The sequence below is a fragment of the Gasterosteus aculeatus genome, chromosome 9, assembly GCF_964276395.1.
Source record: "Gasterosteus aculeatus chromosome 9, fGasAcu3.hap1.1, whole genome shotgun sequence".
In the NCBI taxonomy this organism is placed as follows: domain Eukaryota; kingdom Metazoa; phylum Chordata; class Actinopteri; order Perciformes; family Gasterosteidae; genus Gasterosteus; species Gasterosteus aculeatus.
In genome coordinates, this window is record NC_135696.1 from 6,321,516 (window position 1) to 6,332,210 (window position 10,695).

Consider the following 10,695-nt stretch of genomic DNA (forward strand, 5'->3'; position numbering starts at 1 on the left):
GACTCACAATCAGAACTGTCCCACCTGGCAGCATCACGCATCCAGCCTGAGGCAGAGTGCATGGATGCTTCATATCTCCACTGCACAGCTCATGTGTCACATGGGCCAGATAAGCAATATGATGCATTATTTCTACAGGATCTGAATGATCAAATTGCATGTATGGCATTGTTTTGGTCCACACTTAAATGCAGATTGGGAGGCTACACCAGATCCAATTGTGATGCGCTCTCCGTCGACAGGCTTCTTTAAACAGCCATTCGCATTTTGCACACCTGCTCTCAGATCTGTTTATGTCATGGATGAAAAAAAAACATATTTTCTGACACACACACTGATACATTTTTGACTTATGTCTCCTCTATTTCTCCTGCCCTCAGTTCTGTTCCAGACACCTTGTGGGCAGCGCATAAATATGACGTGGGACTCATCAAAAAATGTCAACCTGTGGTCATCAGTCCTCGATCAGACTTCCGTCCCCACAAACATCAATACCCACTGCGCCAAGAGGCCATTGACGGTATAACATCGGTGTTCAACTCCCTCTTAAAGGCCGGAGTCATTGTTCCATGTCCTGACTCGCCGGTAAGAACACCTATTTTTCCAGTTAAAAAGATCAGAGATGCAGGCAAACCAACTGAGTGGCCCTTCGTGCAGGACCTAAATGCAGTTAATGCAGCCGTCCACGCACGAGCCCCAAATGTTCCCAACCCTTACACCATTATGGCACAGGTTCCACCTGATGCTCGATGGTTTTCCGTGGTTGACCTCTCAAATGCTTTTTTCAGTGTCCCTGTGGACATTGACAGTCAGTTTTGGTTTGCGTTTAATTTCAATGGCAAGCCTTACACTTTCACACGCTTGTGTCAGGGCTACACAGAATCACGTACGATCTACAACGAGGCACTCAGGGAAAGTTTGAAGAGCCTCACTTTGTCTCCAGGAACAGCTCTTTTGCAGTATGTTGATTGACTATTGGCGGACATAAAATGAATGTGCAGCGTTCTGTTGCTGGAATGGAAGACTCGCGACTCGCGGATGTAAAAAAACATGCTGCGCATGCGCAATCCATGGACATAGAGAGAACTGACCACGAGGGGAAAATGCATGTTGTAATGTACAACCGGCACAGGCGAGATCGCAAAGGGGAATGAGCGAGCAGACTTAGCTGCAAAAGCGGCTGCTAGATGTCCTCTTCCCAAACCATCACGCCCAGTTCCTGCCATGTGTTCTCTTCCCTCCTCTCTTGCAGCCGTGCAGTCCCTCTCTACTTCAGATGAGAGACGTTTTTGGTCCTCCTCAGGCTCCAAATTCATAGACGGCATCTGGTATGGTCCGAATGGTAATCCATGCTTACTTTAACATTTCTTCCCTCACTATGCAAAATTGACTCATGGGTTAGACCATGTGTCAAAAGGGGGAATGTTAAGTATCATTGAGGCAACATGGTTCACAAAAGGCTTTGCAGCTTACGCACGAAGGTTCTGCCAAGCATGCATCACATGTGAAACTCACAATGTAGGTCGTTCAGTACAGGTGTCACATCATGCAGCACATCCACCGCCTGCAAGACCGTTTGAACATGTAATGATGGATTTTGTGGAACTCTCCCCATCGGAAACACTGTCTTGTAATGGTAGACATGTGGTCCAAATGGGTTGAGGTGTTTCCCTCCAGTAAGCAGACAGCCTCCACAGTGGCTAAAGCCTTGATTTCAGAGATCATTCCCCGCTGGGGAATCCCAAGCAAAATTTCTAGCGACAATGGTTCACATTTTGTCAACCAAGCAATCACAGAATTAAGTGCATACCTGGGTATTGACTTAAAAACACACTGCGCATACCATCCAGCTAGTGGAGGAGCGGTAGAGAGAGAGAATGGAACATTGAAAACAAAACTGGCCAAATGTTGCACAGACACAGGTCTATCGTGGACAAAAGCACTGCCCTTGGTTCTGATGTACATGCGGATGAGGAAACGAACACGCAGCAACCTAAGCCCATTTGAAATCCTTTTTGCAGTTCCTCCCCATATAGCTGTGGAAGCTCCAGGAACACCATTCCCTTCCACCACAATGTGCGAGAATGACATGTTAACCTATTGCATTCGACTGTCTTCCACTTTGTCTGATGTAAGAAAACAGGTTGTAGCTGCACCTCCAAGAGAAGCAACGGGTCCACTACACCGTCTGCAACCAGGTGACTTTGTGGTGGTGAAGGACTTCAGGAGGAAAAGTTGGAAAGCTAAACGGTGGCAGGGTCCATTCCAGATTCTCCTGGTCACCCAAACAGCGGTCAAGGTAGCTGAAGGGGCAACTTGGGTCCATGCATCCCATTGCAAGAAGGTTCCAGATCCACAATCCACAACAAGTGTCAATCAACCGACACCACCGATCCAGTGACCACGGACGGGCAGTTGACCGACAGACACACAGTGCATTGTGATCTGTGTTGACTGTCTACAACGCGGATGCCTCACAAGAAAGAAGGTTGGCAGACTCCACATCCCAACGTGTACCTGCGGACCAACACAAGAAGAAGAACACGGCCAGGACCCCTCCACATAGACACAGTAGTCGTTTGTGCCACGACAGTTTTATTCATATTATTGCTTGCTTCAGTTTCATTATATCTCAGCATCTTTTTGTGATTCCGTAGTCCGCTGCCTAAAGAGTGGTTCTCTCTTATCATGGAACGACAGCGTTCATGGAACCCCCTCAGACGACTGGAGGGGACTCGTGTAACCATGTGTTTATTTGCAGGTGTCACTCTATTTGTGTTGATTCCATATTTTGTCCTCCACCAGAAACATTTAGACGACTTACTTGACCGACGCAACAACTCAACTCACTCTAACTCGACCATTCGCAACCGCACCAAGCGAGCACTGACCTGACAACCGGTTTGAAAATGTGATAAACCCATTGAACAAATATTCTGCAAATATGTGGTGGCGCTATACTCAACACGTAGCGACAAAAGAAAATGCTTCCGACTGTTACGTATGTTCTCCACTACCCATCAGCACTAATCAACCACGGCTAGCCGTAGCCCCCCTGGGGAAGTCTGAAGGATGTTTCTGCGGGCTCTCGGTTAGTGGGTGGTATGTGCCCCCCATTGTCCTGTATATATCCAACGATAGCGACAAAGACTCTTTGTTTATTTATGAGTTATCCCCATGGGAAACGATAGATGATTTGGACTGTGCACAATATCACGATATCAAACGATACACGGCTAACCAACCGTCTACATTCGCCCTCCAGGCTCAGGAAAGCCCAACACGGTTTCCTCTCTGCTATGCTCGCGATGGGACACATCCAGTGGGGAAAACAGACCCTGCAAGGTGTGACACGATCCTCATTGCAGGAAACCATGCGTTTAATGATTTAAATTGCAATAAAGACCATTTCCCACCTTTCCGAAACGACTGCGCCAAAAACCAAAACAGGAGCTTTTGCCAAGCTAAGGGCACTGCAGAAAGGGCCGCAAAAGTGCCCATTCATCTCCAAAAATTGTTGTGTTCTGGCTGGACTTTCACTCCAGGAAATCCACGAGATTGCCCGCCCAATGTTAATTGTTCTGTTTTCCATTTCGCTTTCCTCCCTGGGAAGAACGGTACTTATCCAGTGACCGAGGGATGGTGGCTGTGTCGCACCACCCTCCGCGTGTCTCCCCCCCCTCAGTGGAGCGGAATATGTACTACTGTTCGCGTTACTGATCATACTTTTATTCTCACAGCTACAACAGGGTCAAGCAAACGACCAAAACGAATGGCCGCACTGGACACTGGCCTTAACCCGGAAGTCAATTTTGCACCACACAACTCAATCTGGGGCAGCGATGTGCCTGACGAGTTCAAACACGCCAGTACGTCAGTTAAAGTTTTGTGGGGACTGTTTCCATGGACAGGAGTGGGAAAAAACACGCTACGACTGGAAACCGTTGATTACCGTTTCAAAAGCTTTGTAAACATGACTCTAGCTGGCCTTAAGGGTATTCGCGAGGAAATGACCGCCATGCGTTTAATGATTATGCAGAACCGCATGGTACTAGACCAATTGACCGCTACCCAAGGAGGTGTTTGTGCTATCATAGGAGAATATTGCTGTACGTTTATCCCTTAAAATGACAAAGGCGAAGGCATTATCCATCAGGCGATACAAAACATGACAAAACTTCAGGAATCTATGACAAGAGACAAATCTCCCCCCCCAGATTGGCTCACACGGTTGTGGTATTCATGGAAAGGAACACTAATACAAGCAGCTACTATCCTCTGTGTATATATATATATGTATATATATATACATATACATACATATATGTATATGTATGTATATCAGGAATCAGGAATCAGGAAACATTTATTAGCCAAAATATGTCAAACATACAAGGAATTTGTCTTGGCGGTTAGTGCGCGACAGTAGACAGACAAGACAACAGTGCACAGGTAATAAAATAAAGTGGAATGAAATGCTAATGCAATGGGTTAGTAAGAATAAGGCTAGGGCTATGGGTTAGTATAAAACAGGGGAATAAAGTTAAACAAATTTTAAATATTAAAAAGTTGAAAAATATTAAGCATAAAGTGCACTAACAAACAAGTAACAGACAAGAGACAAAGTGACAAAGTGATGAATTGCAGTTAAAGTGACATGTGCAGTATGAGGGGGAGTGACCGGTGGAGTGTTATAGTCAGGCAGTGGGGGACCGGGCTCTGTTGATGAGCCCGACTGCCGACGGGAAGAAACTGTTCGTGTGGCGGGAGGTCGTAGTCCTGATGGACCTCAGCCTCCTGCCAGATGGAAGGGGCACAAACAGTTTATGTCCGGGGTGGGAGGGGTTGGCCGCGATCTTTTTAGCTCGCTTCAGAGACCTGGAAGCGAACAAGTCCTCCAGGGACAGCAGATTGCAGCCGATCACCCTCTCTGCAGAGCGGATGACACGCTGAAGCCTGCCCTTGTCCTTGGCTGTGGCTGCAGCGTACCAGACGGTGATGGAGGAGCAGAGGATGGACTCGATGATGACCGTGTAAAAGTGGACCATCATCGTCTTTGGCAGGTTGAGTTTCTTCAGCTGCCTCAGGAAGAACAACCTCTGCTGAGCCTTCTTGGTGATGGAGCTGATGTTCAGCTCCCACTTGAGGTCCTGGGTGATGATGGAGCCCAGGAAACAGAAGGAATCCACAATAGTGACGGGGGAGTCACACAGGGTGATGGGGGAGGGTGGGGCTCTGTTCCTCCTGAAATCCACAACCATCTCCACTGTCTTTAGAGCGTTGAGCTCCAGGTTGTTCTGGCTGCACCACGACACCAGATGGTCAGACTCCCACCTGTAGGCGGACTCGTCCCCACCAGAGATTAGTCCAATGAGGGTGGTGTCATCCGCAAACTTCAGGAGCTTGACGGACTGATGACTGGAGGTGCAGCCGTTGGTGTACAGGGAGAAGAGCAGAGGGGAAAGAACGCAGCCTTGGGGGGAACCGGTGCTGATGGTCCGAGAGGCTGAGACATGTTTCCCCAGCTTCACGTGCTGCTTCCTGTCAGACAGGAAGTCTGTGATCCACTTGCAGGTGGAGTCGGGCACGTGCAGCTGGGAGAGTTTGTCCTGCAGCAGAGACGGGATGATAGTGTTAAAAGCAGAGCTGAAGTCCACAAACAGGATCCTGGCGTAGGTTCCTGGGGAGTCCAGATGCTGGAGGATGTAGTGGAGGGCCATGTTGACAGCATCGTCCACAGACCTGTTGGCTCTGTAGGCGAACTGCAGGGGGTCCAGGAGGGGGTCGGTGAGGGACTTCAGGTGGGACAGGACTAGCCGTTCAAAAGACTTCATGACTACAGAGGTCAGGGCGACGGGCCTGTAGTCATTGAGTCCTGTGATCCTGGGCTTCTTGGGGACAGGGATGATGGTGGAGGCCTTGAAGCAGGCTGGTACGTGGCATGTCTCTAGGGAGGTGTTGAAGATGTCAGTGAACACCGGAGACAGCTGGTCAGCACAATGCTTCAGGGAGTGAGGGGAAACGGAGTCCGGACCGGCTGCCTTACGGGGATTTAGTCTTCTAAAGAGCCGGTTAACGTCTCTCTCCAGAATAGAGAGGGTCGTTGCTGGTGGGGGAGGGGAAGGTGATAATGATGAAGAGGCGTGAGCACCTGATGGGCTAGGGGAGGGAGGGGAGGGGGACTGCAGCAGGTTGGTGGAGCTGTGGGGGATGGGATGAGGACATTGTCTTTCAAATCTGCAGTAGAACTCATTGAGCTCGTCTGCCAGGCGGAGGTCATTCATGGAGTGGGGGGTTTTTGGCTTGTAGTTGGTGAGGTGTAGAACTCATTGAGCTCGTCTGCCAGGCGGAGGTCATTCATGGAGTGGGGGGTTTTTGGCTTGTAGTTGGTGAGGTGTTTTAGAACTCTCCAAACCGAAGCAGAGTCACTTGCTGAGAACTGTTGTTGGAGTTTCTCAGAGTACAGTCGTTTAGCGTCTATGTATGTATATATATATATATATATATACATACATAGACGCTATACATATACATATATATATATACGTATATATATGTATGTATATAGGTCGGGTCGGGGGAACGAGGTCGGGGGAACGAGTCTCGGGGCCGAGATACATATATATATATATATATATATACACATATATATATGTATGTACATATACATATATATATATGTACATAAATATATATATATATACATATATATGTATATGTATGTATATATGGACAACATACATATATATGTATATATACATATATATGTATATATACATATATATGTATGTATACATATATATGTATATATGTATATATATATGTATATACATATGTATATGTACATATATATATCGATATACATATATATCGATATATATATATATGTATATATATATATATATATATATATATATGTATATATATACACAACCATTTACCTTGAGCGCTTACCTTAGTTTGCGCGCATGCAGCAGAATAACCGGCTCATCCAGCTTCTTATTCTCTCTGTTGGCGTCCTGTAATCTTTGATAGCAGAGATGATGCAGTTTTCTACTGCGACGTCCCCTAATTTCAAGGAGAACAGCACCATTTCTTTATTGCCAATCATCTTCGACAGCTTCTTGAGAATAGTCTTGTTGAGGTCATTGATGTTTTTTTCTGTGAAATCAAAGTGCAGGTTGACTCTTTTCACAATTTTTTCAACAAGGCCCTGTACGAGGACCAGGATTTCACTTCCACTGATGCACCTTTCGCAGTTCTCTAATAACTTTGTAAAGAGCTTCTCCATGATTATCTCCGCCTTTACTCTTTCACTCACTAGCTTGTCCTGTGCAGGTCCTGCAGGCGTCTCTAGAGGAATGCTGCTCTGGTGGTCGACAACCGGTGACGGTGTCAAACTGTTTACTAAAGCACTTCTCATCCTCTGAGCCAGTGGGGCGACCTGAGTTTTCAGCCACCACCGCAAAAGCCCTGTGAAGTTACACACGCTAGACCATATCTCATGGTACATGGTAGCACTTGATGAGGATGCGCTATGGGGGAACGTTAAACTGCCCATCATCCTTTGGAAGAGCATGTTGGTCAGCTTCCGTGGGATGACCAGGGATTTGATTCTTGGAATTTCCTTCAACATTGAAGGCGTACGCTTCTGTTTTCCAAATTGTGCTTCGTCATCATCCAATCTTAGCAGCTCGGGGATAATGTCCTCTATGTGCTTCATCAATACGGGGCTGCATTCCTTGTCTGAGTCCTTCCTGAATTTTCTCTTCATTTGATCCAGTATGCGATTTAGCCATGTTTTACTAAAGTGCAGTGTAAAAAAGCCCTTGACACTGCTTCCTTGTGTTTTCTTGTATGTCCCCTCTGATTCCTGCAGTTCTTCAAGAACTCCCCGAGGAACAGTTGTTTCCAAGGAGCTGTCGACCTGCAAGTTCTGAAAGTCAGCGTCTGACATGTCGTCCAAGAAAGGAAGCATGGTCTTATTCACCTCCCTCACAATTACTGCTTCCGGAGATTGAATGCTTCCCGTATCAGTCTGGCCGCCTGATGGGACATTCTTGTGGTTGTCAACTGCGTGTGAGGTTTCTGGAGACTCGTCATCTGTCCCATTCAGGTCAGGCACCAGCCTGTCTCTGAAAGTGGTTCCCTGTCTTCGCTCTCGAATTGTGAATTTCAGCTTTGCTGTAAACCTTTTTATCATTTTTAAGGCATGATTAACCATTTCGTTGAGTCTTGTGGGTGGAGTGATGTCCCCAGACAGTAAGGTTTCAGAGGTGTTAGAATTGACTCTGGCTCTAACCTCTTCATTGATCATGCTACTAAACATTTCTGAGCTCTGATCCCTGATCTCGTCTTTGACTTCCAGGACATCTTTGAAGCCTTGCATCACAGTGTCACCCACGTCCTTGACTTCAGACATGTTTCTGGTCCTTAGATTGTTGAGCAGGGCTTCTATCAAGACCGTGACCATGTTTAATATCATGTCGGCCAACAGCACTTTGGTGGTGCTGTCTGGGGTGCCATTTTGCAACAGTTCAAACTTTCCTGGAGTCAAACTGTTGAAAAAGGACTCAATAAATGGCTTGACGCTGTATTCTGAGTCCTCCATCTTCCCTGTCTGTGATGTTTCTACTCAATTCCTGTTTCTTTGCATATGCACTAGGTTGTCCTGTGCAGGTCCTGCAGGAGTCTCTAGAGGATTGCTGCTCTGGTGGTCGACAACCGGTGACGGTGTCAAACTGTTTACTAAAGCACTTCTCATCCTCTGAGCCAGTGGGGCGACCTGAGTTTTCTGCCACCACTGCAAAAGCCCTGTGAAGTTCCACACGCTAGACCATATCTCATGGTACATGGTAGCACTTGATGAGGATGCGCTATGGGGGAACGTTAAACTGCCCATCATTCGTTGGAAGAGCATGTTGGTCAGCTTCCGTGGGATGACCAGGGATTTGATTCTTGGAATTCCCTTCAACATTGAAGGCGTACGCTTCTGTTTTCCAAATTGTGCTTCGTCATCATCCAATCTTAGCAGCTCGGGGATAATGCCCTCTATGTGCTTCATCAATACGGGGCTGCATTCCTTGTCTGAGTCCTTCCTGAATTTTCTCTTCATTTGATCCAGTATGCGATTTAGCCATGTTTTACTAAAGTGCAATGTAAAAAAGCCCTTGACACTGCTGCCTTGTGTTTTCTTGTCTGTCCCCTCCGATTCCTGCAGTTCTTCGAGAACTCCCCGAGGAACAGTTGTTTCCAAGGAGCTGTCGACCTGCAAGTTCTGAAAGTCAGCGTCTGACATGTCGTCCAAGAAAGGAAGCATGGTCTTATTCACCTCCCTCACAATTACTGCTTCCGGAGATTGAATGCTTCCCGTATCAGTCTGGCCGCCTGATGGGACATTCTTGTGGTTGTCAACTGCGTGTGAGGTTTCTGGAGACTCGTCATCTGTCCCATTCAGGTCAGGCACCAGCCTGTCTCTGAAAGTGGTTCCCTGTCTTCGCTCTCGAATTGTGAATTTCAGCTTTGCTGTAAACCTTTTTATCATTTTTAAGGCATGATTAACCATTTCGTTGAGTCTTGTGGGTGGAGTGATGTCCCCAGACAGTAAGGTTTCAGAGGTGTTAGAATTGACTCTGGCTCTAACCTCTTCATTGATCATGCTACTAAACATTTCTGAGCTCTGATCCCTGATCTCGTCTTTGACTTCCAGGACATCTTTGAAGCCTTGCATCACAGTGTCACCCACGTCCTTGACTTCAGACATGTTTCTGGTCCTTAGATTGTTGAGCAGGGCTTCTATCAAGACCGTGACCATGTTTAATATCATGTCGGCCAACAGCACTTTGGTGGTGCTGTCTGGGGTGCCATTTTGCAACAGTTCAAACTTTCCTGGAGTCAAACTGTTGAAAAAGGACTCAATAAATGGCTTGACGCTGTATTCTGAGTCCTCCATCTTCCCTGTCTGTGATGTTTCTACTCAATTCCTGTTTCTTTGCATATGCACTAGGTTGTCCTGTGCAGGTCCTGCAGGAGTCTCTAGAGGATTGCTGCTCTGGTGGTCGACAACCGGTGACGGTGTCAAACTGTTTACTAAAGCACTTCTCATCCTCTGAGCCAGTGGGGCGACCTGAGTTTTCTGCCACCACTGCAAAAGCCCTGTGAAGTTCCACACGCTAGACCATATCTCATGGTACATGGTAGCACTTGATGAGGATGCGCTATGGGGGAACGTTAAACTGCCCATCATTCGTTGGAAGAGCATGTTGGTCAGCTTCCGTGGGATGACCAGGGATTTGATTCTTGGAATTCCCTTCAACATTGAAGGCGTACGCTTCTGTTTTCCAAATTGTGCTTCGTCATCATCCAATCTTAGCAGCTCGGGGATAATGCCCTCTATGTGCTTCATCAATACGGGGCTGCATTCCTTGTCTGAGTCCTTCCTGAATTTTCTCTTCATTTGATCCAGTATGCGATTTAGCCATGTTTTACTAAAGTGCAATGTAAAAAAGCCCTTGACACTGCTGCCTTGTGTTTTCTTGTCTGTCCCCTCCGATTCCTGCAGTTCTTCGAGAACTCCCCGAGGAACAGTTGTTTCCAAGGAGCTGTCGACCTGCAAGTTCTGAAAGTCAGCGTCTGACATGTCGTCCAAGAAAGGAAGCATGGTCTTATTCACCTCCCTCACAATTACTGCTTCCG

General features: G+C 46.9%; 1 protein-coding gene across 1 annotated transcript; it reads right to left on the bottom strand.

The window, feature by feature from the left end:
* Positions 1-7,296: 7,296 nt before the first annotated feature.
* On the bottom strand, positions 7,297-9,952 carry LOC144383270 (uncharacterized). The gene has a single exon (XM_078080286.1). The coding sequence runs from the start codon at positions 9,950-9,952 to the stop codon at positions 8,636-8,638; it is 1,317 nt and encodes a 438-aa protein (XP_077936412.1). The 3' UTR covers positions 7,297-8,635.
* Positions 9,953-10,695: the final 743 nt, after the last annotated feature.

Coding starts and splice junctions, on each gene's coding strand:
- LOC144383270 (XM_078080286.1), bottom strand. CDS start 9,952: ATGGAGGACTCAGAATACAGCGTCAAGCCATTTATTGAGTCCTTTTTC.